The 27,994-nt window shown below is 46.1% G+C and overlaps 1 protein-coding gene across 1 annotated transcript in view; it reads right to left on the bottom strand.

The window, feature by feature from the left end:
* The window catches only part of LRP6 (LDL receptor related protein 6), a 1,045,411-nt gene that overhangs the window by 980,536 nt on the left and 36,881 nt on the right, over nt 1–27,994 (bottom strand). Inside the window, exon 2 of the mRNA XM_086952928.1 lies at nt 25,654–26,047. Coding sequence (XP_086809054.1) covers nt 25,654–26,047 — 394 coding nt within the window. The remainder of the gene's footprint in view (nt 1–25,653; nt 26,048–27,994) is intronic.

Below are 27,994 nucleotides of genomic sequence, written 5' to 3'. Positions count from 1 at the left end.
TCGGAGGGTACTGTTATTTATTTACAATACCTCACACTATTATTTTGCAAAAGATTTTTTTGTATATAACAAATAACGATAATGAGTGCCCCAAAGAGAAAAAGGGGGTGAGGAAGGGAAGGGAAGTGCTCGAGGGACTGTAAGGAATAAATTAACACAGTTGGAGATATAAGTGGACAATACTCAAATTAGCAAAACAATCAACAGTATTACAAATTATGAAAGGCCAAACATTCAAGGCATCAAATAATTCAATATTTCAAAAGGTAACTTTCAACGGACACACAGTCCGTACAGAGCTGTCGGGGATAGGTGCCGGAAGTATTAGAAAGAAACAGCGTCGACGTTTCGACCCCTATGTGTAGGCTGAATTCAGTCCTTAAGTGGGGTCTTCATCAGGACAGAAGTGAGGGAAGTTGCGGGGCAATCATGTGGAATAAATAATAATGATTTACTAGGTGGTACATCATAGTTGCAGGAGTCAAACTATGATGAAACTCAATTAATATTAGCATAAATTTAAATTTACCATGGGTTCGTGGCTCAACAGAGCTCTGTTGAGCCACGAACCCATGGTAAATTTAAATTTATGCTAATATTAATTGAGTTATCATAGTTTGACATGGGTTCGTGGCTCAACAGCCACCGGACTCTTTGGGAAAATGGGCAAAAACGGCGCTTCTCAGGCCACTGCCACCTCAACTCAAACAAAAATGGACCAATTCACCAAGCCTGATCACGACCCAGCGGCTGGGTCTGCGGCTGCACCTGGGGCGGCCGGAGGAGACCTCTCCACTATCCTGCAGGCGATCAGTGCATCGCAGGCCTCGGTGGAAACCAAGATTGGTGAAGTGCGGGTTGATGTGGCACTGATTCGGCAAGACCTCCGTAATGCCATGGCCGGTATTACAGAGGCGGAATCCCGTCTTTCCACGGTGGAGGATGACATGGGCACTCTTAAATCCCAGGTGGCCCGCCTGCAGGCATAGACCAAGGAGCTACATAGCAGCGCCGAGGATGCAGAAAATAGGGCCCGGAGAAACAACCTGCGCCTCCTGGATTTTCCGGAGGGAGTGGAAAAGGGACGCACCGAAACCTTCATCGAGGCATGGGTCCGGTCCGGGATCCCCAAAGAGAAACTCTCCCCCTGGTTTGCGGTGGAACGAGCTCACCGCTCCCTTGCTGCTAAACCTCCATTATCCTTCGAATCTTCAACTTCCGGGACAGGGATGAGATTCTGGAGGCCGCCAGGGTGCTAGGTCCAGTACACTTCCAAAATTCCAAAATCATGGTCTTCCCGGACTATTCTAGGGAGGTGCAAACACAACGCCGGTCTTACGACGAGGTCAAGCAGAAACTCAGGGCCATGGGCCTCCGTTATGGACTCCTCTTCCAGGCTCGCCTTAAGGTGTATTTTCAAGACAAAACCTTTTTCTTTGACACCCCACAGGCGGCATGGACATGGCATACGAAAGAGCGGCCCCTCCTACCTGGTGCGGCCCCCTCCCCTGCCCCGAAAATGACGACCCAAACTGGCCAGGAGGTACCCAAGGCGCAGCGGCACCTAACTGGATCCAGACGACGGGGCAACCGCCGGGGGGAGGGAGGGGGGGGGCGCTCCCCGATTCAGACCTTGAGCCAGAGGGCCTCCTCCCTTATCGATATGGGTAGCGCCCCACGATCAGACGTTACCCGGCTGAGGGCCTTGTCGGACTCGGGTCTGTCTGGAAGCCCCATGAACCGTGGCTCTGGTGGGGAGGAGGGGGTGTGATCAGTGTTACAAGTTGTATTCCTTCATTCCACCCTTCAGGACCTGATATAGCGAGCCCATCTCTGACCCCGTGAATGGGGCTCTCCTTTGGCTCCTCTGTAAGACTCAGCCAGGGTTTACCTTCTCACTGCCATCCTGGATTCGAACCATCTTGTGACTTCTTTGTTATCCACTCCATGCTTATCCATTGTGGGCATGCATCTGTATATATGGAGGGGGGGTCCGGCTCAGCCATGCTCCTGACTGATTGTTGCTAACCGTTTTAGAGTAGCGAATCACCTCTTTGTGGTGTAGTTAGTGGTTGGGGGTTTGGGGCGACAGATGCATCCACTTCAGAAGTGTAGGGTGGGGAGAGTTGGGGGGGCTGGGAGGGACGGGGGACCGTTGCTCCTCGACAGTGTTTTGTTTAGCCGCCTACGGGCCGCTGGTTGCAGTTCTTCTTGGTAACTATGTTTCTCAGATTGATCCACAGTTGACACGCAGATCACATCTTCCATCAGTTTGTTATTTTTGGCCCCCTACGGGCCGCCATCCAGGGCTCCTATCTGTAGTTAAGTTCCCTCCGTCCTTGGTTTCCACAGTTGCTGAGCAGATCACCAATTTCCATGGCTCCGTTTCTGAGCTCCGATTCGGGTGGGTGTTCCCATCCGGGTGGGTATGGTCTCACGTAGTTATCCCCCCCTCCACAGTCCATTCCCCTAGATGACTTACACCCTCACTAGATCTATCCCCATCCTTTCCTGGAATATCAATGGCCTCTTGGACCGAATTAAGCGCACGGCTGTCCCCCACGCTGCTCACCGCCACACATTCTCTTCCTCCTAGAGACGCACCTCCTGGGTACACAATGCAACTTCCTAGCTCGCTATGGATTTGACAGGGTCTGGCACTCTGGTTATACACGGGGATCCTGGGGGGGGGGGGGGGGGGGGGGGGGTCCATCTAGCTGAGGAAAGGGCTTCCCTTTAGCTTGGCTAAAGCAGAGTCTAATGCGCAGGGCAGCTATGTGTCCTTCTCTGGCACCATGGAGGGGCGCCCCTTGAGCCTCCTATGCCTTTACATTCCCCCCCACTCCTGCCTCCAACACTTCGCCACCTTACACAAGTGATCTCCTCCCTCCCACAGGGTCTTATTGTGGTGGCGGGGGGGAGGGGGACTTCAACGCCGTTTTGCAGCCCCCTGCGCGATACGACGGGGACCCCATCCAGAGACTGTCGCCTCCGCGAGGATCCTCTCAAGCTGGTCCTCGGCCCTAGGTCTCGGACGTGTTGCGGGTTTGGAACCCCCGTGGGGAACAGTACACCCACACGTCGGCAGCCCATCATACTCACCAAATTGACCTTCTCCTGAAGCCAGCCACAGACTGCCAGCTGGTTTCTTGGGCCGAGATACTGCCCAGATACTCCCATCTCCCTCCATCTCGGGTTCCCTCCAACGGGCCCACAAGCGTCTTGGAGGCTAAACGCCTGGTTCTTGCAGGACTCTGCGATAGTGGAGTCACTTGGTCAGGAGTTGCGTCACTTTTTTTCAACCAATACAGGCTCGGTTCCCTTGCTGGAGGCGAGCAAGGCTGTTATCCAGGTGGTGGCCAGGGGACTGGTCCACGCGAAACAGAGCAGACGGCCCAACTTGTCCAGCTGGAATACCGGGCGGCACAGCTGGAAGCAGCTCAACTCACTAGCGACCAGAGGTATTCTTCCCGACAACTAGCCATAGTACGCGAGGAGATCCGTCGGATCTCATTGGAATCTGCTAAGATGCTTTGACGTTCGTCGGTTGCCCGTATTTATGGGTGGGGTGACAAGAATGGCAAGCTCCTCAACAACCTTGGGTCCTATCCCAAAGTCAACCGTATTATTCCTGAGGTCCGCTCGACCACCGGGGCCCTCCAATTGATGTCCTCAACCATCGCACAAACCTTTGCTGCTTACTACGCGATCCTCTACACGGCTCATCCCCTGGGCGCTTCTCTGGCTGACTTCCTGAATGAGACTGGTACCCGACTGCTGTGTCTCTCTCAAGAGACTGCAGAAGCTCTGGACCGCCCCTTCACCCTGGAAGAAATCCAGGACGCTGTCTCGCTCTTACACCCCGGTAAAACGCCTGGTCCGAATGGGTACCCTCAAGAGTACTATGCAGCCTTTCTGGATATTTTGGCCCCCCCCATGTGGTTGGTGGATCTTTTCCAAAATGTTACTTCGTGCGATTAGAGGAGCACTCACTTTATTTATTATTCTTAATTGAACTTAGGTAACTTAAACTTAGTTCACCTCAAAGCGTGCAGCTAAGGTAGCACGTCTGCCCTATCACGTGCCAAAACTTAGACAACCTTATCTTAAGTGTGAATGACACTTAACCTTAGCGCACTGTTGCTCAGGCGCTGAACGCGCTACAAATTAAATATACACTCTTCAATGCTTTTTCAAATTTGATTTTAGTATTTTTTCAACAATGGTTTCCAAACATTACAAATAAACACAACGTATTTTCGTTTTGTATCAATCAGAACATATGACTATCATACAATATTCAAAAAAACTTCAAAATCAGTTTCTTTTCCGATTATAACATTTCATCTGTAAATGCCCAATGCATTTCGAGCTGTGGGCAGCTCTTCGTCGGGGGCCTGTAGAAAAATGATGCGGAAAACAATACTATCACTCAAGGGTCTTAAAGCACAAGAAATGTTGAAGAATAATAAAGTGGAGCTAGTCACTCCAAACAAAGAAAAAAACCTTCACCACCACCTAAGTGCACGTGTTGAAAAAAGCTGAAAATGCAACTTACTACTATCGCGCTCCTCAAGCGCTAAATCATTCTGTGGAAACAAAACCAGAACATATCCTCTAACTCATGTGTCTACCGAGATGGCTAGAACGAGATCTAAACTCTAAATAATAAGCCCAATTAACTAGAGCAACACGTTACCTTATCTTCAACTCCACTAATCAAAATACTGTGTTCCCCGTGCTCCTGTTTTCAACCTGCAAAATAACAGAGAAACCCATATCTGTCAGTCGGGAGACTGGCTAACCCTGACCGATGTCACTGACACCGCTGCTGTGGCGCAGCACGCTCACCTCATAAAGCTTCCTCTGTGCGTCTATCAAAACTCCTCTCAGTTGAATCCCTCACACGTTCTTCTCTCGAAACAGTGGATGCGAGACAACAAACCTCGCCGGTTCTAAAACACAAGCTGCGTCCAACAACATGAAAGACGGACTAGCGTCTCAAAGATTCCACTAGCTAAACCGCGCCATCTTGTAATGGCAAAAAATAACCATCGAAGTGAAAGAAAGGTTGTGAAAGGAAAATGTATAGAAATGGGTGATGAATAGTGACTCAAAACAAAAACAGTGTGCCTCAAGATGCAAGAAATTAAATACAAATGCAATATCATAATATAAGTTACAAACAGCATACTCAGGTACATGGACAAAGTCAAGAGTAATCATAGAAAACATGAAAAATCTATTTTTTCATTGAGGCCTTTAGGTTCTTGTGTCAATAGAAATTTAATCCAGTGAATTTCTCTCTGGAGGAGGGATCTGGTGAGATCAACCCCCTCGTATGGTTTAACTACCTCTAGGATGGAATACCTTATCTGAGCAATGCTATGGTTATTATCATTCCAATGTCTAGCTAAATTGCTTTTGGTGTTTTTGTTCCTGATCGTGCTTTTGTGTTCTGAAATTCTAGTTTTCAGTTTCCTTTCTGTTTTTCCTGTGTAGATTTTGCCACACGGGCATTTAATGTAGTAAATCACATTTTTTGTGTTACAATCTCCGTTGTAATGTAATTTTATTTCTTTACCAGTTTGCGGATGGTTTAGTATATTACCTACAATAACATTGGAGCAATGTACGCAGTTTTGGCACTTCTTCATGCCTCTGTTGATTTCTTCAATTGCCCTAACTGGGGTCATAAGTAACTCTTTCAGATTTTTTGAGCGCTTGTAAGCAAAGATGGGTGTGTTGTTGAATATTCCATTAAAATCAACTTCATTTCTCAAGAGAGTCCAATGTTTGTTTATTATAGTTTTCAGTTTGTTTGAAGTTGTAGAAAATTTAGATACAAACACCTGTCTGTCTTGAAGTTTCTTGGGTTCAGAGGAAGCTTTATGAGGTGAGCGTGCTGCGCCACAGCAGCGGTGTCAGTGACGTCGGTCAGGGTTAGCCAGTCTCCCGACTGACAGATATGGGTTTCTCTGTTATTTTGCAGGTTGAAAACAGGAGCACGGGGAACACAGTATTTTGATTAGTGGAGTTGAAGATAAGGTAACGTGTTGCTCTAGTTAATTGGGCTTATTATTTAGAGTTTAGATCTCGTTCTAGCCATCTCGGTAGACACATGAGTTAGAGGATATGTTCTGGTTTTGTTTCCACAGAATGATTTAGCGCTTGAGGAGCGCGATAGTAGTAAGTTGCATTTTCAGCTTTTTTCAACACGTGCACTTAGGTGGTGGTGAAGGTTTTTTTCTTTGTTTGGAGTGACTAGCTCCACTTTATTATTCTTCAACATTTCTTGTGCTTTAAGACCCTTGAGTGATAGTATTGTTTTCCGCATCATTTTTCTACAGGCCCCCGACGAAGAGCTGCCCACAGCTCGAAATGCATTGGGCATTTACAGATGAAATGTTATAATCGGAAAAGAAACTGATTTTGAAGTTTTTTTGAATATTGTATGATAGTCATATGTTCTGTTTGATACAAAACGAAAATACGTTGTGTTTATTTGTAATGTTTGGAAACCATTGTTGAAAAAATACTAAAATCAAATTTGAAAAAGCATTGAAGAGTGTATATTTAATTTGTAGCGCGTTCAGCGCCTGAGCAACAGTGCGCTAAGGTTAAGTGTCATTCACACTTAAGATAAGGTTGTCTAAGTTTTGGCACGTGATAGGGCAGACGTGCTACCTTAGCTGCACGCTTTGAGGTGAACTAAGTTTAAGTTACCTAAGTTCAATTAAGAATAATAAATAAAGTGAGTGCTCCTCTAATCACACGAAGTAACATTTTGAGAATCTGTCTACACGGAGTGAGCACCATGGCTTATGACCAAATTTCAAGTATGACAGAAAACAGGGCGAAAACACTAGCCTACACTTCAGAACAAGCAGACAGTATTTACACTTTAATTCAGGACGTCAAATCGTCAAATGTGCAAGGCAATACTATTATGCAACAACTGAAACAGCTTGAATTTCTTGCAAAACGAGAGATAAACCAAAAGTTACATGCATCAACCTTGGTGCAGTACCACAGAGTCAAGAGGATCCCACGTGGTCTAAGGATGTCCATAAAACCGATGTTGCACAGATTTCACCTAAACAAGGAGTTTATGGAGAAATGGTTCTCAATCCTAAACAAATGCTCACTGGACTTGATTCTTTTACTGATAGAAGAGCTGGCAAAAGTCATTCATGAATTATCTAACGAAATTGACGAAATAAAACACAATTTGGAATCCCGGATGGACAAAACAGATTGGGATAAATCATTGGAGGAACTAAACACAAAATTAGAAAGATACCAAAAGGAGCTTCAAGAGGGTAAACTGAGGAAATTTAAACGTGACACACTGGACTATAAATTAAATGAAGTGTACACGTGGGCGGAAGTCTATGCCCAGCGAAGATCATTTCAGAAGAAAAAGACTGTTGTGACCTCAGAAGAAAGTTTAGTCTCTGAAAGTGAATTGAGTACAAACAGACCGGCAGCTCAAACCCAAATTGCAGAAACAAGTACTGGTCAAACACCAACTGAAGTCACTAAATCCACCACCACAAGCCAGCCTTTTTTATCCCAGGTAGTGGATACAAGCCAACCACCAGGGAAGCAACCGAAAAAACAATCAAAACAAGGAGAGGAGGGAGAAGGAGTCCGAACAAGAAGCACGAGGTGAACTTGGTTTTAAATATTTCACAGACCGAATTGACAAAGGATGAAATGAGAATGTTGAACAAAGGGCTAGGATTTGTTCCAACATATGATACCAACAACTTGGAAAATGAGATTGCGTTTTTTAAATTCATGAGGGTCCTTAAACTTAGACATTTCTTCACTAATGTAGTACCGGAACAAATGGCGAAAGAAGAACCAGAACTCCTTGAGTTTAAGCCGAAATCTAAATTCCAAGCCCCAGTAACCCATAAGATCTTGGATGCCTTTGAAAATTCTGTCCTCAATGAAATGGAGAGTATGAATTTGAAAAAGTCAAAAAGGAAAAACATTTCGATCTATGACAGATCCATTATAAAAGGCCTGCAGGAAAATCCAAACATCCATATACAGAAGGCTGACAAAGGAGGCGCCATAGTTATTATGGACAAGTCAATGTACCACAGAAAAGTGAACGAACATGTAGAAAACACCATGACATATCTGAAACTGGACAGAGATCCCACAGACGAATTGCAACAAACTCTCACTGAAATCCTAACCAAAGCTCTGGATCAAGGCCATATAACCGCCACAACCAAACAATTTCTAACTGTGACTAACCCCAGGAGACCATCACTCTATATCAGGGGTCTCCAACCAGTCGATCGCGAGCTACTGGTAGCTCGCCGAGACCCTGCCAGTAGCTCGCGCTGGATTGTGCTAAAATATGCCTTGTCATGTGGCAATTATGCCAAGGCCATTGTAAATACCCAAAATGTATTGCCGTGAATGTTGTGGATTATAATTATTTACACAGGCAAGACTGAGCGCTTAATCATGTGTTTGTTGTTTATAACCCACCCCCTCTCCGCCCCGAACAGTCCTGGCCTGCACTTCCACAGAACCCGCCCTCCCCCAAACCAGCTGCTAAGATTGGCCGGCAGCTTAGCTGCGGCGGGGCGGGGTGAATAGTATGACGTGATAGGGGTCTCGTGACCCTCTGTAAGCGCCCCCTGCCTCTTCCTCGCAGGCACCACGCTGATCAGTGACGAGTGCGGAGCTGCATCGGGAGTGGCAGGGCAAAGCAGCAGGTTGCGCAAGTAGTAGATTAGATCTGCTTAGACCCGCGCCATCTGCCTTCAGTACAGCCCCGCTGCCGCCTTCTATCAACTGAGCAGCAGGTAGGCCTCTCGGAGGTATTAACACGGATGTGTAATAATTTTTCATTCATACCTAGTGATAATTGTTCCTTTTACTTGTCACACTGGAGGCGGTCACGGGTCGCAGGGTGTGTACCCGCTCCATGAACCCTTCTCTGGCTCAATCCGTCTCTTCGAGCCAACGCGTTGTGTACTGAAATGTGGGCCCCAAATCGATGCCTGCAGAGTCAGTCAGGGCCAGGGGTGCTAATTAATTTCTGTGCAGCTGGTTAGTCATGCGTTGCAGTGTTAAGTTGCAAATGAGTGAGTGTTACGCCCCAAAGCTCTGTTCCGGTGGTGGTGCTTTAGGTTGGATATCTGTTCCTGAATACCAAGGCTGGGTGGTGTTGAAATGAATCCACCCTGCCTCGGATCGGCAAGGCGGGCCTTCGGCTGAGGCCAGTTGGTGGGCCGTGTTTTTTTTGTCTGCTCCATCTGTCCCAGCACGAGGTGTGCGCGCCCTTGGCTCCCTCCAGGTGTGACAGGCCAGAAGGAGAAGCTGATGAGGGTTCTTGGTCAGGCGAGTGGGACAGAGGGCAGAAGGGCACAAAAAACGAGTGGGACAGAAGGCAGAAGGGCACAAAAAACGAGTGGGACAGAGGGCTGAAGGGCACAAAAAACGAGTGGGACAGAGGGCAGGAGGACACAGAAAACAGTGGCACAGAGGGCAGAAGGGCACAAAAAACGAGTGGCACAGAGGGCAGAAGGGCACAAAAAACAAGTGGAACAGAAGGCAAAAGGGGCACAAAAACGAGGGAAAAACGAGTGGCACAGAAGGCAGAAGGGCACAAAAATACCTGAAAAACGAGTGGCACAGAAGGTAAAAAGGGCACAGAAATACCGGAAAAACGAGTGGCTCAGAGTCAAAATACAGAAATATAGGGGCAGCTAAGAACAAGCATAGAGAGGCACGGGGCAGTGAGGCGAACAGAAGGGAAAACCGGGTAGAGACACGGGTGCTGTGAGGGGTACAGAAGGAAAGACCGGGCAGAGAGAGTACGGGGCCAGTGAGGGGAACAGAGGGAAGAAAAAGGGTCACAGACCACGTACAGGCAGCGGGGGAAGACAGACAACAGCAGTCAGACACAACAATGAAAATACAGGCAATAAAAGCAATAAAGCGGAGGATGAACAAACCTACCTACGCCATACCACTGTCCACCAGGGATTAGGCGCAGGTGGTAGCCTGCGGGTGGTGGAGCGCCTCGAGCTTCCTCAGCAGCAGCAGCTGGGGCAGGGAGGCACAGGCGGTGCTGTGCAGTGAGGGAGCGACCTACGTGGTGGGGTCAAGGGTCGCTCCTTATGTCCTGCGCACAATGCTCAAATGATCACTTTTAGCGTGGTAGCGTTGCTGGCCCCACCTCCTTTGGCACAGATGTTGACCAGGGACTTGTAGTCCCCAACAATGCAGAGTCCTTGTGTCATAGTCATTTGATTTAATACCCATTCTGCACTTCCCACACCCCGAGGGGATTGTGGGTAAACTATCACAATATTTTTCAATATTGTTCAGACATAATCGCTTCATTTGATTATGATTAGCACTTGCTTTGCTGGAGGCTGCAGCAGTGGAGAGGGGTGGTGGTGGCTTGGCGAGGGGCAGCGAGGGAGCTCCTCAGTTTGTCTCCCCCTCCACACAAGAGGCGGTGATAAATCAATCTCTGCTCTTCTTCGTCTGCTCTGTCAGATATGAATTACTCGGCAATCAACAGGGACAGGTTGTGCGTAGGCCAGGGTGAAAAGAGTCTGTAATGGCGTTCACAGAGTTGTAACCCAGGCATACCTGCCAAAAGTACTGTCTTTTTTCAGCAACACAACCTAACTACCGTTTTGTGAGTCATTCATCTTGATTTGCACTTTTGCAGCATTTATATGGTGTTGTGGATTTGGTGATCTCAATGTGAAAATATGCCGTGCATCACACATATTATTTATTAAACACAGTATGGTGGACAGGGAAGAAAATAGGTTTTTTTAACCTTAACGTCAATGAAACTGGGCGTGGGAGGTTTGTCGGAAAAATGCGCGAGTTGCATGGGGTGTGGTAGCTCACGACAACTTTCACTGACCAGAAGTAGCTCTCACTACACAAAAGGTTGGAGACCCCTGCTCTATATGCTCCAAGGTGCATAAAAATCTCTTAGACCCCCCCATGCGTCCGATTGTGACCGGGTGTGGCACCATTTTTGAACCACTCGGTCAGTATATCGACACATTTTTACAACCATTCGTTCAACGATGGCCATCGTATACTAAAGACACCAATGACTTTCTTTTGACGTTAAAAAATGTCAACATAACAAGTCCTATACTATTGTGTACTATTGACGTCAAGTCATTGTACACTTCAATTCCCCACCTTGCTGGGTTGGAAGCCGTAGAATGGGCTTTGCTACAACAGAATTCAATAAGAGCCAACAAAGTGTTTATTCTAGAGTTATTACATTTTTGTTTACATCACAGCTATTTCAAATGGTCCTCTGATTATTTTCTTCAACAGCATGGAACATCCATGGGATTTGCCGGGGCCCCGGCATATGCCAATACCTTTATGGCAAAATTTGAGGCAGATCACATGTACAATAACAAAAGTTGGAATGATCATACAACCTTGTACAGGAGGTTTATTGACGACATTTTTCTGATGTGGTCAGGAACGAGACAAAACTTGGAACTAGAGATAGAAAGGTTAAACTCATGCTCAGAACACATTGAATTTACGCATGCCATAAGTGAAAAAGAACTCCCTTTCTTGGATGTATTAGTGAAAATTGATGAACAACAAATTTCCACCACCATATACAGAAAACAGACTGATGTCAACAACTCACTACTATACCAAAGTTTCCACACCCAACACTTGAAGGATAACCTCCCGGTATCTCAATACATGAGAATCAAGAGGATTTGCTCTGAAGAGGATGAATGTAAAAAGAATCTTGACTCGCAACACCAACGCTATAAAGATAGAGGATATCCAGAGGAAGTATTGAAGAAAGCTGAAGACCGCATCAAAGCTTGCAGCAGAGAGAATTTACTCATTCAAAAACCCAAGAAACTTCAAGACAGACAGGTGTTTGTATCTAAATTTTCTACAACTTCAAACAAACTGAAAACTATAATAAACAAACATTGGACTCTCTTGAGAAATGAAGTTGATTTTAATGGAATATTCAACAACACACCCATCTTTGCTTACAAGCGCTCAAAAAATCTGAAAGAGTTACTTATGACCCCAGTTAGGGCAATTGAAGAAATCAACAGAGGCATGAAGAAGTGCCAAAACTGCGTACATTGCTCCAATGTTATTGTAGGTAATATACTAAACCATCCGCAAACTGGTAAAGAAATAAAATTACATTACAACGGAGATTGTAACACAAAAAATGTGATTTACTACATTAAATGCCCGTGTGGCAAAATCTACACAGGAAAAACAGAAAGGAAACTGAAAACTAGAATTTCAGAACACAAAAGCACGATCAGGAACAAAAACACCAAAAGCAATTTAGCTAGACATTGGAATGATAATAACCATAGCATTGCTCAGATAAGGTATTCCATCCTAGAGGTAGTTAAACCATACGAGGGGGTTGATCTCACCAGATCCCTCCTCCAGAGAGAAATTCACTGGATTAAATTTCTATTGACACAAGAACCTAAAGGCCTCAATGAAAAAATAGATTTTTCATGTTTTCTATGATTACTCTTGACTTTGTCCATGTACCTGAGTATGCTGTTTGTAACTTATATTATGATATTGCATTTGTATTTAATTTCTTGCATCTTGAGGCACACTGTTTTTGTTTTGAGTCACTATTCATCACCCATTTCTATACATTTTCCTTTCACAACCTTTCTTTCACTTCGATGGTTATTTTTTGCCATTACAAGATGGCGCGGTTTAGCTAGTGGAATCTTTGAGACGCTAGTCCGTCTTTCATGTTGTTGGACGCAGCTTGTGTTTTAGAACCGGCGAGGTTTGTTGTCTCGCATCCACTGTTTCGAGAGAAGAACGTGTGAGGGATTCAACTGAGAGGAGTTTTGATAGACGCACAGAGGAAGCTTTATGAGGTGAGCGTGCTGCGCCACAGCAGCGGTGTCAGTGACATCGGTCAGGGTTAGCCAGTCTCCCGACTGACAGATATGGGTTTCTCTGTTATTTTGCAGGTTGAAAACAGGAGCACGGGGAACACAGTATTTTGATTAGTGGAGTTGAAGATAAGGTAACGTGTTGCTCTAGTTAATTGGGCTTATTATTTAGAGTTTAGATCTCGTTCTAGCCATCTCGGTAGACACATGAGTTAGAGGATATGTTCTGGTTTTGTTTCCACAGAATGATTTAGCGCTTGAGGAGCGCGATAGTAGTAAGTTGCATTTTCAGCTTTTTTCAACACGTGCACTTAGGTGGTGGTGAAGGTTTTTTTCTTTGTTTGGAGTGACTAGCTCCACTTTATTATTCTTCAACATTTCTTGTGCTTTAAGACCCTTGAGTGATAGTATTGTTTTCCGCATCATTTTTCTACAGGCCCCCGACGAAGAGCTGCCCACAGCTCGAAATGCATTGGGCATTTACAGATGAAATGTTATAATCGGAAAAGAAACTGATTTTGAAGTTTTTTTGAATATTGTATGATAGTCATATGTTCTGTTTGATACAAAACGAAAATACGTTGTGTTTATTTGTAATGTTTGGAAACCATTGTTGAAAAAATACTAAAATCAAATTTGAAAAAGCATTGAAGAGTGTATATTTAATTTGTAGCGCGTTCAGCGCCTGAGCAACAGTGCGCTAAGGTTAAGTGTCATTCACACTTAAGATAAGGTTGTCTAAGTTTTGGCACGTGATAGGGCAGACGTGCTACCTTAGCTGCACGCTTTGAGGTGAACTAAGTTTAAGTTACCTAAGTTCAATTAAGAATAATAAATAAAGTGAGTGCTCCTCTAATCACACGAAGTAACATTTTGAGAATCTGTCTACACGGAGTGAGCACCATGGCTTATGACCAAATTTCAAGTATGACAGAAAACAGGGCGAAAACACTAGCCTACACTTCAGAACAAGCAGACAGTATTTACACTTTAATTCAGGACGTCAAATCGTCAAATGTGCAAGGCAATACTATTATGCAACAACTGAAACAGCTTGAATTTCTTGCAAAACGAGAGATAAACCAAAAGTTACATGCATCAACCTTGGTGCAGTACCACAGAGTCAAGAGGATCCCACGTGGTCTAAGGATGTCCATAAAACCGATGTTGCACAGATTTCACCTAAACAAGGAGTTTATGGAGAAATGGTTCTCAATCCTAAACAAATGCTCACTGGACTTGATTCTTTTACTGATAGAAGAGCTGGCAAAAGTCATTCATGAATTATCTAACGAAATTGACGAAATAAAACACAATTTGGAATCCCGGATGGACAAAACAGATTGGGATAAATCATTGGAGGAACTAAACACAAAATTAGAAAGATACCAAAAGGAGCTTCAAGAGGGTAAACTGAGGAAATTTAAACGTGACACACTGGACTATAAATTAAATGAAGTGTACACGTGGGCGGAAGTCTATGCCCAGCGAAGATCATTTCAGAAGAAAAAGACTGTTGTGACCTCAGAAGAAAGTTTAGTCTCTGAAAGTGAATTGAGTACAAACAGACCGGCAGCTCAAACCCAAATTGCAGAAACAAGTACTGGTCAAACACCAACTGAAGTCACTAAATCCACCACCACAAGCCAGCCTTTTTTATCCCAGGTAGTGGATACAAGCCAACCACCAGGGAAGCAACCGAAAAAACAATCAAAACAAGGAGAGGAGGGAGAAGGAGTCCGAACAAGAAGCACGAGGTGAACTTGGTTTTAAATATTTCACAGACCGAATTGACAAAGGATGAAATGAGAATGTTGAACAAAGGGCTAGGATTTGTTCCAACATATGATACCAACAACTTGGAAAATGAGATTGCGTTTTTTAAATTCATGAGGGTCCTTAAACTTAGACATTTCTTCACTAATGTAGTACCGGAACAAATGGCGAAAGAAGAACCAGAACTCCTTGAGTTTAAGCCGAAATCTAAATTCCAAGCCCCAGTAACCCATAAGATCTTGGATGCCTTTGAAAATTCTGTCCTCAATGAAATGGAGAGTATGAATTTGAAAAAGTCAAAAAGGAAAAACATTTCGATCTATGACAGATCCATTATAAAAGGCCTGCAGGAAAATCCAAACATCCATATACAGAAGGCTGACAAAGGAGGCGCCATAGTCATTATGGACAAGTCAATGTACCACAGAAAAGTGAACGAACATGTAGAAAACACCATGACATATCTGAAACTGGACAGAGATCCCACAGACGAATTGCAACAAACTCTCACTGAAATCCTAACCAAAGCTCTGGATCAAGGCCATATAACCGCCACAACCAAACAATTTCTAACTGTGACTAACCCCAGGAGACCATCACTCTATATCAGGGGTCTCCAACCAGTCGATCGCGAGCTACTGGTAGCTCGCCGAGACCCTGCCAGTAGCTCGCGCTGGATTGTGCTAAAATATGCCTTGTCATGTGGCAATTATGCCAAGGCCATTGTAAATACCCAAAATGTATTGCCGTGAATGTTGTGGATTATAATTATTTACACAGGCAAGACTGAGCGCTTAATCATGTGTTTGTTGTTTATAACCCACCCCCTCTCCGCCCCGAACAGTCCTGGCCTGCACTTCCACAGAACCCGCCCTCCCCCAAACCAGCTGCTAAGATTGGCCGGCAGCTTAGCTGCGGCGGGGCGGGGTGAATAGTATGACGTGATAGGGGTCTCGTGACCCTCTGTAAGCGCCCCCTGCCTCTTCCTCGCAGGCACCACGCTGATCAGTGACGAGTGCGGAGCTGCATCGGGAGTGGCAGGGCAAAGCAGCAGGTTGCGCAAGTAGTAGATTAGATCTGCTTAGACCCGCGCCATCTGCCTTCAGTACAGCCCCGCTGCCGCCTTCTATCAACTGAGCAGCAGGTAGGCCTCTCGGAGGTATTAACACGGATGTGTAATAATTTTTCATTCATACCTAGTGATAATTGTTCCTTTTACTTGTCACACTGGAGGCGGTCACGGGTCGCAGGGTGTGTACCCGCTCCATGAACCCTTCTCTGGCTCAATCCGTCTCTTCGAGCCAACGCGTTGTGTACTGAAATGTGGGCCCCAAATCGATGCCTGCAGAGTCAGTCAGGGCCAGGGGTGCTAATTAATTTCTGTGCAGCTGGTTAGTCATGCGTTGCAGTGTTAAGTTGCAAATGAGTGAGTGTTACGCCCCAAAGCTCTGTTCCGGTGGTGGTGCTTTAGGTTGGATATCTGTTCCTGAATACCAAGGCTGGGTGGTGTTGAAATGAATCCACCCTGCCTCGGATCGGCAAGGCGGGCCTTCGGCTGAGGCCAGTTGGTGGGCCGTGTTTTTTTTGTCTGCTCCATCTGTCCCAGCACGAGGTGTGCGCGCCCTTGGCTCCCTCCAGGTGTGACAGGCCAGAAGGAGAAGCTGATGAGGGTTCTTGGTCAGGCGAGTGGGACAGAGGGCAGAAGGGCACAAAAAACGAGTGGGACAGAAGGCAGAAGGCAGAAGGGCACAAAAAACGAGTGGGACAGAGGGCTGAAGGGCACAAAAAACGAGTGGGACAGAGGGCAGGAGGACACAGAAAACAGTGGCACAGAGGGCAGAAGGGCACAAAAAACGAGTGGCACAGAGGGCAGAAGGGCACAAAAAACAAGTGGAACAGAAGGCAAAAGGGGCACAAAAACGAGGGAAAAACGAGTGGCACAGAAGGCAGAAGGGCACAAAAATACCTGAAAAACGAGTGGCACAGAAGGTAAAAAGGGCACAGAAATACCGGAAAAACGAGTGGCTCAGAGTCAAAATACAGAAATATAGGGGCAGCTAAGAACAAGCATAGAGAGGCACGGGGCAGTGAGGCGAACAGAAGGGAAAACCGGGTAGAGACACGGGTGCTGTGAGGGGTACAGAAGGAAAGACCGGGCAGAGAGAGTACGGGGCCAGTGAGGGGAACAGAGGGAAGAAAAAGGGTCACAGACCACGTACAGGCAGCGGGGGAAGACAGACAACAGCAGTCAGACACAACAATGAAAATACAGGCAATAAAAGCAATAAAGCGGAGGATGAACAAACCTACCTACGCCATACCACTGTCCACCAGGGATTAGGCGCAGGTGGTAGCCTGCGGGTGGTGGAGCGCCTCGAGCTTCCTCAGCAGCAGCAGCTGGGGCAGGGAGGCACAGGCGGTGCTGTGCAGTGAGGGAGCGACCTACGTGGTGGGGTCAAGGGTCGCTCCTTATGTCCTGCGCACAATGCTCAAATGATCACTTTTAGCGTGGTAGCGTTGCTGGCCCCACCTCCTTTGGCACAGATGTTGACCAGGGACTTGTAGTCCCCAACAATGCAGAGTCCTTGTGTCATAGTCATTTGATTTAATACCCATTCTGCACTTCCCACACCCCGAGGGGATTGTGGGTAAACTATCACAATATTTTTCAATATTGTTCAGACATAATCGCTTCATTTGATTATGATTAGCACTTGCTTTGCTGGAGGCTGCAGCAGTGGAGAGGGGTGGTGGTGGCTTGGCGAGGGGCAGCGAGGGAGCTCCTCAGTTTGTCTCCCCCTCCACACAAGAGGCGGTGATAAATCAATCTCTGCTCTTCTTCGTCTGCTCTGTCAGATATGAATTACTCGGCAATCAACAGGGACAGGTTGTGCGTAGGCCAGGGTGAAAAGAGTCTGTAATGGCGTTCACAGAGTTGTAACCCAGGCATACCTGCCAAAAGTACTGTCTTTTTTCAGCAACACAACCTAACTACCGTTTTGTGAGTCATTCATCTTGATTTGCACTTTTGCAGCATTTATATGGTGTTGTGGATTTGGTGATCTCAATGTGAAAATATGCCGTGCATCACACATATTATTTATTAAACACAGTATGGTGGACAGGGAAGAAAATAGGTTTTTTTAACCTTAACGTCAATGAAACTGGGCGTGGGAGGTTTGTCGGAAAAATGCGCGAGTTGCATGGGGTGTGGTAGCTCACGACAACTTTCACTGACCAGAAGTAGCTCTCACTACACAAAAGGTTGGAGACCCCTGCTCTATATGCTCCCCAAGGTGCATAAAAATCTCTTAGACCCCCCCATGCGTCCGATTGTGACCGGGTGTGGCACCATTTTTGAACCACTCGGTCAGTATATCGACACATTTTTACAACCATTCGTTCAACGATGGCCATCGTATACTAAAGACACCAATGACTTTCTTTTGACGTTAAAAAATGTCAACATAACAAGTCCTATACTATTGTGTACTATTGACGTCAAGTCATTGTACACTTCAATTCCCCACCTTGCTGGGTTGGAAGCCGTAGAATGGGCTTTGCTACAACAGAATTCAATAAGAGCCAACAAAGTGTTTATTCTAGAGTTATTACATTTTTGTTTACATCACAGCTATTTCAAATGGTCCTCTGATTATTTTCTTCAACAGCATGGAACATCCATGGGATTTGCCGGGGCCCCGGCATATGCCAATACCTTTATGGCAAAATTTGAGGCAGATCACATGTACAATAACAAAAGTTGGAATGATCATACAACCTTGTACAGGAGGTTTATTGACGACATTTTTCTGATGTGGTCAGGAACGAGACAAAACTTGGAACTAGAGATAGAAAGGTTAAACTCATGCTCAGAACACATTGAATTTACGCATGCCATAAGTGAAAAAGAACTCCCTTTCTTGGATGTATTAGTGAAAATTGATGAACAACAAATTTCCACCACCATATACAGAAAACAGACTGATGTCAACAACTCACTACTATACCAAAGTTTCCACACCCAACACTTGAAGGATAACCTCCCGGTATCTCAATACATGAGAATCAAGAGGATTTGCTCTGAAGAGGATGAATGTAAAAAGAATCTTGACTCGCAACACCAACGCTATAAAGATAGAGGATATCCAGAGGAAGTATTGAAGAAAGCTGAAGACCGCATCAAAGCTTGCAGCAGAGAGAATTTACTCATTCAAAAACCCAAGAAACTTCAAGACAGACAGGTGTTTGTATCTAAATTTTCTACAACTTCAAACAAACTGAAAACTATAATAAACAAACATTGGACTCTCTTGAGAAATGAAGTTGATTTTAATGGAATATTCAACAACACACCCATCTTTGCTTACAAGCGCTCAAAAAATCTGAAAGAGTTACTTATGACCCCAGTTAGGGCAATTGAAGAAATCAACAGAGGCATGAAGAAGTGCCAAAACTGCGTACATTGCTCCAATGTTATTGTAGGTAATATACTAAACCATCCGCAAACTGGTAAAGAAATAAAATTACATTACAACGGAGATTGTAACACAAAAAATGTGATTTACTACATTAAATGCCCGTGTGGCAAAATCTACACAGGAAAAACAGAAAGGAAACTGAAAACTAGAATTTCAGAACACAAAAGCACGATCAGGAACAAAAACACCAAAAGCAATTTAGCTAGACATTGGAATGATAATAACCATAGCATTGCTCAGATAAGGTATTCCATCCTAGAGGTAGTTAAACCATACGAGGGGGTTGATCTCACCAGATCCCTCCTCCAGAGAGAAATTCACTGGATTAAATTTCTATTGACACAAGAACCTAAAGGCCTCAATGAAAAAATAGATTTTTCATGTTTTCTATGATTACTCTTGACTTTGTCCATGTACCTGAGTATGCTGTTTGTAACTTATATTATGATATTGCATTTGTATTTAATTTCTTGCATCTTGAGGCACACTGTTTTTGTTTTGAGTCACTATTCATCACCCATTTCTATACATTTTCCTTTCACAACCTTTCTTTCACTTCGATGGTTATTTTTTGCCATTACAAGATGGCGCGGTTTAGCTAGTGGAATCTTTGAGACGCTAGTCCGTCTTTCATGTTGTTGGACGCAGCTTGTGTTTTAGAACCGGCGAGGTTTGTTGTCTCGCATCCACTGTTTCGAGAGAAGAACGTGTGAGGGATTCAACTGAGAGGAGTTTTGATAGACGCACAGAGGAAGCTTTATGAGGTGAGCGTGCTGCGCCACAGCAGCGGTGTCAGTGACATCGGTCAGGGTTAGCCAGTCTCCCGACTGACAGATATGGGTTTCTCTGTTATTTTGCAGGTTGAAAACAGGAGCACGGGGAACACAGTATTTTGATTAGTGGAGTTGAAGATAAGGTAACGTGTTGCTCTAGTTAATTGGGCTTATTATTTAGAGTTTAGATCTCGTTCTAGCCATCTCGGTAGACACATGAGTTAGAGGATATGTTCTGGTTTTGTTTCCACAGAATGATTTAGCGCTTGAGGAGCGCGATAGTAGTAAGTTGCATTTTCAGCTTTTTTCAACACGTGCACTTAGGTGGTGGTGAAGGTTTTTTTCTTTGTTTGGAGTGACTAGCTCCACTTTATTATTCTTCAACATTTCTTGTGCTTTAAGACCCTTGAGTGATAGTATTGTTTTCCGCATCATTTTTCTACAGGCCCCCGACGAAGAGCTGCCCACAGCTCGAAATGCATTGGGCATTTACAGATGAAATGTTATAATCGGAAAAGAAACTGATTTTGAAGTTTTTTTGAATATTGTATGATAGTCATATGTTCTGATTGATACAAAACGAAAATACGTTGTGTTTATTTGTAATGTTTGGAAACCATTGTTGAAAAAATACTAAAATCAAATTTGAAAAAGCATTGAAGAGTGTATATTTAATTTGTAGCGCGTTCAGCGCCTGAGCAACAGTGCGCTAAGGTTAAGTGTCATTCACACTTAAGATAAGGTTGGTGGATCTTTTCCGCCATGTGGCGAAGACAGGGACATTCCCGCCCTAGTCGGATGTAGCCACAATAGTGGTTATTCCAAAGACGCAGCCGCCCTCCCTGAACTGTGCGGACTACCGCCCGATCTCACTGATCAATACGGAGATCAAGATCTTCGCTACTGTCTTGGATCACAGAGACTCCGACCCCTCCTGCAAGACCTTGTCCACCCCGACCAGTGCGGGTTCATGCCGGCCAGGGGCACTCGCCACTGCATTAGTCTTCTCCACCTGGCTCTGGCCCACAGTGGTCGCCTAACCCCATACTTGGCACTGCTTTTCATAGACTTTGAGAAGGCCTTCGATACGGTGAATTGGGATTATCTGCAGGATGTGCTGGACAGGATGGGTTTCGGTCCCTCGTTCCGCCATCTGATCAGAGTTTTATACACTAATCCCAGAGCCAGAGTACTCATTAATGGGGAGCTTTCTGAGGGAGTCCAGATCCGGAGGGGTAAGCGTCAGGGGTGTCCGCTCTCGACACTCTTATTTGCGCTGGCGATGGAACCCCTGGCGGCCCTCATCCGACAGGACCTACTTATTCAGGGTTGGGCCTGGGACTCGAGCCAGGTTGATAAGATAGCCCTATATGCTGACGAAGTTCTGCTTTATTTGGCAGACCCAGATAGCTCTGGCCCCAGGTGCCTGGCTGCCATTTCCGCTTTCCGCTTTTGAACGGGTCTCTGGTCTCCGCCTCATTCCGGCGAAGTCAACTTTGGTCCCCCTGCATCCCTCCAGAGACTGCTATCCTAATGGGGATGTCTGACTGGCAGTCAGACATCCCCCTTAGGAGACACTCGGTCAAATACCTTGGCGTTTGGGTAGCTCTTCTGTCAGAACTCGAATGGGCTTTAAACGTTACACCTTTGGTAGTCCGGAAGAAGGCGGATCTCAAGAGGTGGCAGACCCTCCCCCTTAACCCCCTGGGCAGGAGTGCACTCTTCAAAATGATTGTCCTCTCCAGTTTTGTTTACATACTGCAAAACATTACTGTCCACCTCCCGGGTAGTTAGTTCCGCGAGCTGGACAGTGTCCTCACCCGTTTTCTCTGGGGAGGAGGGGAGACCAAGTTTATCTCTGGCGCACTGTCATATTCCCCACTTTGATGGAGGTATGGGGGTAACCAATCTCCAACTCTACTACCTGGCCACGAAGCTCGTTGTCATCCACAATTGGTATGCGGGCGGCTGGTCAGACCCTGCATACCACGTGAAACTCAGCACATCTGACTTCACGCAGATTCAGGCGTTTCTATGCAGTAGCTAAGTGCCACAGGTCCTGCCCTCGGTCACCAGGACGGTGTTTCTGGCCTGGTGCACGGCCCTACACCACGTGAGGTGGGACCGGAAACTCACTCGGCAGACCCCACTTTGGCACGGGTCCTGGATGCAGGAGGTCTTGTCCCTGCAGGGGTTCCGATGGTGGGACCTCATCGGAGTTTCAGTGCTTGGGGACGTTTGGGTGGGGGATCACATCCGCTCCTTTGCGAACCTGCAGCAGCGCCATGCCCTTCCACACTCCCAACTCTATAAGTACCTACAACTAAGACACGCCCTTCATACACATGTCACACCCCTGTCTCCCTTCCAGAGTGCAGCCCGCTGGAGGCTCAGGTGAGGATGGGAAATCTAGGGAGAGAGGGGGGGGGGGAGGGGGGGGGGGGCATAGTGTCCCGTACTTACCGGTCCCTGGTGAACAATGGTCCCGCTTCCCTAGATCGGCTCAGGGCTCGATGGGAGGGTTGGCTGGGCCCTCTAGAAGAGGCGGACTGGAGGGATGCCCTGATGGCGCCCAAAACCATGATCACATCCTCCAAGTTGCGCCTTGTACACATTTATTACCTGCACGTGGCATATCTCACCCAGACACGTCTATTCCAGGCCCTGCTGAAATCCTCTCCAGCATGTACAGGATATGCCTCCGCCCCAGCCGATTTTTATCACATGGTATGGTGCAATCTGGCTTTGGCGCCATTTGGGGTGGGGGGGAGGGGGGGGGGGGGGGGTGGAGCGTGAGCTCGCGCAGGCCCTGGGATGGAAGGTTCCCCATGATCCGTATGTTGTTGGGGGTGTTTGACGGCTTGGATGGCTCTAGGGCGGACAAGCGCCTGTTGGGGGCAGCTGTGGCAGTGGCCAAGAGAGACATAGCAGCGCACTGGTCCCAGGCTAAGGCGCCTACTATAAAATGTTGGAGGAGAGGAGTGGACTGGTGTGGGATCCAGGAGGAAGCCCTATTCGAAGCCCGGGGGTGCCCTGACTTATTCAGTAAAGTCTGGGGTAAATGGTTCAATATGTTACCACCCTGATGATCTGCCTTTATTTTATTTCATGTACAACTGTCTTTAATGTATGGACTGCAGTGCTAGACCCCGATGGACAGCCCTTTTCCCTGTCAACTGTATGCATGGTCATGCTTATCCAGATGATTATTGATCTGCAACCAATTAATTTATATGTTATACATTTTATAAAATTGATTATCAAAAATATATATATAGGAACATGTCCCAACTTAATATCCATCAACCCAAAACTATAAACCCTATACATGGTAATGTTATTGCCAATGAACAGCTTTTATTGTTGAAATGGTATACTATTCACTGCAAATAAAAATAGATATTGCGTTCAAATATCTGGTAACTGCCTTACACCCAAAGATAATTAGAATATCCCAAAAGATTGAGATGGAGTGGCATATTTTAGAAAGAAGACTTTAGCCAAACACAAAAAAGAATGTCCTCTATAACAATAAAAATAACACTGACATTTGCCTTTTACATTTTAGCCCCACAAACATTAAATTAGGCAATATGTCACTACTTTGGAATCTATTGCATTTGCCAATGGTTTTTAGCCTGTGCAGCAGGACTAATGAAGGTTGTGGGGGAGGGGGGACCGGGACCACCAATGTGCAAGCCTATACAGTGACAGACACATTTTTCCTTATTTATACCGATCCTAGTTGAAGTAACAGACACTGCATGGATGGGTGGAGGGTGAACCAGTACAGGGTGGGGGTGGTGAAACAAATCAAGGAGGCTGGGAGGGGGGTGAAACCAATACGGGGGAACGCACAAGGGGTGGGGGGGGATGAAACCAATACCAAGAGGGGGGCAGGTAAACCAACTCCGAGGACGGGGGGGGCAGCAGCCAAACCAACGCCGAGGGGGGGGGGGGGGGCAGCAAAACCAACGCCGAGGTGGGGGGGGGGCAGCAAAACCAACACAGAGGGGGGAGGTTAGCTAAACCAAAATGGGGGCCGTGGGGGAGGGGGGGTTGGAGGTTAGCTGGGGGGGGGGGGGGACAGCTAAACCAACACAGAGGGGGGGGGGCAGCTAAACCAACACAGAGAGGGGGGGGGGCAGCTAAACCAACACCAAGAGGGGGGGGGCAGCTAAACCAACACCAAGAGGGGGGGGGGGGCAGCTAAACCAACACCAAGAGGGGGGGGGCAGCTAAACCAGCACCGAGAGGGGGGGGCAGCTAAACCAGCACCGAGAGGGGGGGGGCAGCTAAACCAGCACCGAGAGGGGGGGGGGGGCAGCTAAACCAGCACCGAGAGGGGGGGGGGCAGCTATACCAGCACCGAGGGGGGGGGGGTAGCTAAACCAACACCGAGGGGGTGGGCAGCTAAACCAACACCGAGGGGGGGCAGCTAAACCAACACCGAGGGGGGGGGCAGCTAAACCAACACCGAGGGGGGGGGGCAGCTAAACCAACACCGAGGGGGGGGGCAGCCAAACCAACACCGAGGGGGGGGGCAGCCAAACCAACACCGAGGGGGGGGGGCAGCCAAACCAACACCGAGGGGGGGGCAGCCAAACCAACACCGAGGGGGGGGGCAGCCAAACCAACACCGAGGGGGGGGGCAGCCAAACCAACACCGAGGGGGGGGCAGCCAAACCAACACCAGGGGGGGGGCAGCCAAACCAACACCAGGGGGGGGGGGCAGCTAAACTAACACCAAGGGGGGGGGGCAGCTAAACCAACACCAAGGGGGGGGGGGGCAGCTAAACCAACACCAAGGGGGGGGGCAGCTAAACCAACACCAAGGGGGGGGGCAGCTAAACCAACACCAAGGGGGGGGGCAGCTTAACCAACACCAAGGGGGGGGGCAGCTAAACCAACACCAAGGGGGGGCAGCTAAACCAACACCAAGGGGGGGGCAGCTAAACCAACACCAAGGGGGGGGCAGCTAAACCAACACCAAGGGGGGGCAGCTTTACCAACACCAAGGGGGGGGCAGCTTTACCAACATCAAGGGGGGGGGCAGCTTTACCAACATCAAGGGGGGGGGCAGCTAAACCAACACCAAGGGGGGGGGGCAGCTAAACCAACACCAAGGGGGGGGGGGGGGGCAGCTAAACCAACACCAAGGGGGGGGGCAGCTAAACCAACACAGAGGGGGGGGGGCAGCTAAACCAACACCTAGGGGGTGAAACAAACACGAGCGGAACACTATGGGCGTTTGGGGGGGGCAAGCAATACAGACAGTGACAGAGAAGTAGACAAGATTGGCAGCATGGAGGAGAAAGTACATGCAAATGTGTGACCCTACATAGTGATATAGGACATTTTTTCCTTTCTATATAGACTTTTAGATAGACTTAAATTAATTATTTCACTTTTGATTAGAAGAACAAAACAAGAACAAAACAGGAATCCAGGGCTTGCATAGGCTTACTCCGCCCCCTCCACCTTTAAAAATATTAAGAGAATGTGTACTGAAGCAAGGTAACAGTTTGTAAACCAACCTCAAATTTGCTGAAGAAAATTCCATCAGCTTGAAATGGTAAAGCAGACATAATTCCAAGAGCACCAATGAGAGATATATATATATTTTATTTTTTTAAGTCTTGTGTAAAACACAAAGGAAAAAAGTTCAAATACACTTACCCTCTTATAGGATCCAGCGCAATTGCTCTTGGTTGGTCCAACTCTTGCCAAAACAGCACTTTCCTCAAAGTTCCATCGAGATTAGACACTTCGATTCTGTTGGTTTCAGAATCGGTCCAATAGAGTTTTGCTCCAAGCCAGTCACAAGCCAACCCATCCGGTGAAACAAGTCCAGAAATAACCACACTCTGCAAAGCACCAGTCTTGTTGAATTCAATACGTTTAATAGCTTCTTCACTTACATCGCTCCAGTATATCAATCCCTGTAAAAACACAAAGTCCACAGCAGCCGCATCCTCCAAACCGCTGACCACCACTGTGGCATTCCCTTTACCACCAGAGGCATCCACCAATTGAAGGTCACGCCGATTAGCATATAACAGCAATGGTGACGCTGTGGAAGGAGCAAAGGAAAAGTGAGAACATGTTAGTTCATGCTACTATTCACATTCAAACCAACGTAGCTAGTATAAAAAGCTGAAATAAATCATTCCATCTCATTCAAGTACCTGAAATTTAGACAAATGTACCTGTTCCTAGTTAAGGTCTGTGCCTCATTAAACCTATATAGCTCTTTAGAACTGCAATAAGAGAACCTTTGGTACCTTTGTGGGTATTTTAATGTACAATTTTTGTGTCGCCAGTCATCTATGCAGTTAAAACAATTAGAGTCCCACCACACTGTCCATCCATGTGCCCCAGTACTTCTCGGGGGAGGCAGGGTTACATGCCCAAATAAGACCTGGAAAAGTAAAATCAAGGTTACTATTAAAGTGTGAACTTAATCGAGGTTTGTTGTTTAAGGCACATTTTGTTTGCTCATCAGATACTCCAAACTCTGTTTAGGGCAGGGAGCTCTGCCCTGCACAAAGAATGTTGAAGGATCACTCACACTGTGAGGACTAATTATCAGCTACATTCAAAGAACAACGCATTCAGATTTCTATATTGGCTACATAAACAGCCAAAAAGAATTAGCATAGGTCAGTTTGCGCCTCTGACTATGCCGGACTAATGGTGTGCAAAAGAATCGTTATTTCATACGGTTACGAAAAATCGGGTGCCACAGTTCTGAGCCAGCAACCACTTGTCTATCTTTTAAGGAAACTGGCATACAAACCAACCATGCCACTAGCTAGGAAACAATTAGTGTGACTGAGTTCAACACTATACAGTTAGTCATTATGAATTCCATTTGATCCATTTTATTAAAATTAAGCGTATCCCCATATCTGAGGATTTCTTCAAAACATCAAGTATGTTTAATTGCGGGATTTAAAAAATATGCAATGTGGGAGATACAGTACCAAAAAACCTACATTATGGAGAGGTTCACCCCTCAGCTGTATCAGTGATCAGTGACCACCTACAAACTCCACAAAACATGAAAGCAAATGCAGTAGACCATGTAAGCAGCACCTGAAGGACAGCGCATCAAGGCTTCTTTGACTGGGTGTAGTCCCCCAAACAGTTATGCAGACCCCTAGTTTAAATCAGTCCCAATTTTTTCTTGAAAACTTTATAGACCGCAAACATGAACTACCACAAGACAAGCAAAATGTGCTACATTTCAAATCATTTGTGGTTTGCAGAACCAAAATGTTAAAGCTCAAATAGACCTTAATGAAAGGAGTCTGCTAGTTCAAACAAAATCTACATTATCGGTTACAGTTATTATAGATTCCTGTGAAGGTCTACTGATGCAACTAATACTCTACTTAGAAAACATACTGAATCTGGATTGTATCAATGCTGGATAGTTAAATAAAAAAAGTCTTAAAATTCACACCAAGGTGACTGCTGTAACCATTCAGAAAAGTCTAGAAACAAGTTAGAATGCATTCCAACATTAAAGATCCTCAGCAGGGTAATGGGGTAGCTATACAAGACCCAGTTTCTAAGCAAATTTCAGCATCACAACTGGTCCCTATTCTAAACTTACACTCCAATGATTCACGGGTAAAAAAAAATTACGCTTTTGGCAAACGTTTAATTTTACAATGGTCTCACACATATAACTGCCATTGTTAATTTTGAGGCAGCAATAAGAGGATACTGATGTATTGAGAAAAGCCCTACTTAACATCTCCCCCAAACCATTTAAGCCCATATGGAAGGGAGGGTAAACAATTCAGCCACTTACATTGGTCATCAATAGTTCTACTCACCACCAACAGGTCTTATGAAAACAAAAACTGGACTATGCAAGCCCTCCTTTTTTACAAATGACTTTAGCAGAGTCATAACGTGATATACAAAAAGCCTTACAACCATTTGGACTCAGACAAATTCTCAACTCAGAATGTCAATCGATCTGTGTTCAAATGACAGGGGCAGATAA

The sequence above is a fragment of the Lissotriton vulgaris genome, chromosome 1_2, assembly GCF_964263255.1.
Source record: "Lissotriton vulgaris chromosome 1_2, aLisVul1.2, whole genome shotgun sequence".
NCBI lineage: Eukaryota > Metazoa > Chordata > Amphibia > Caudata > Salamandridae > Lissotriton > Lissotriton vulgaris.
Note: the sequence above shows the minus strand (reverse complement) of the source record. Positions and strands in the feature narration are given on the sequence as shown.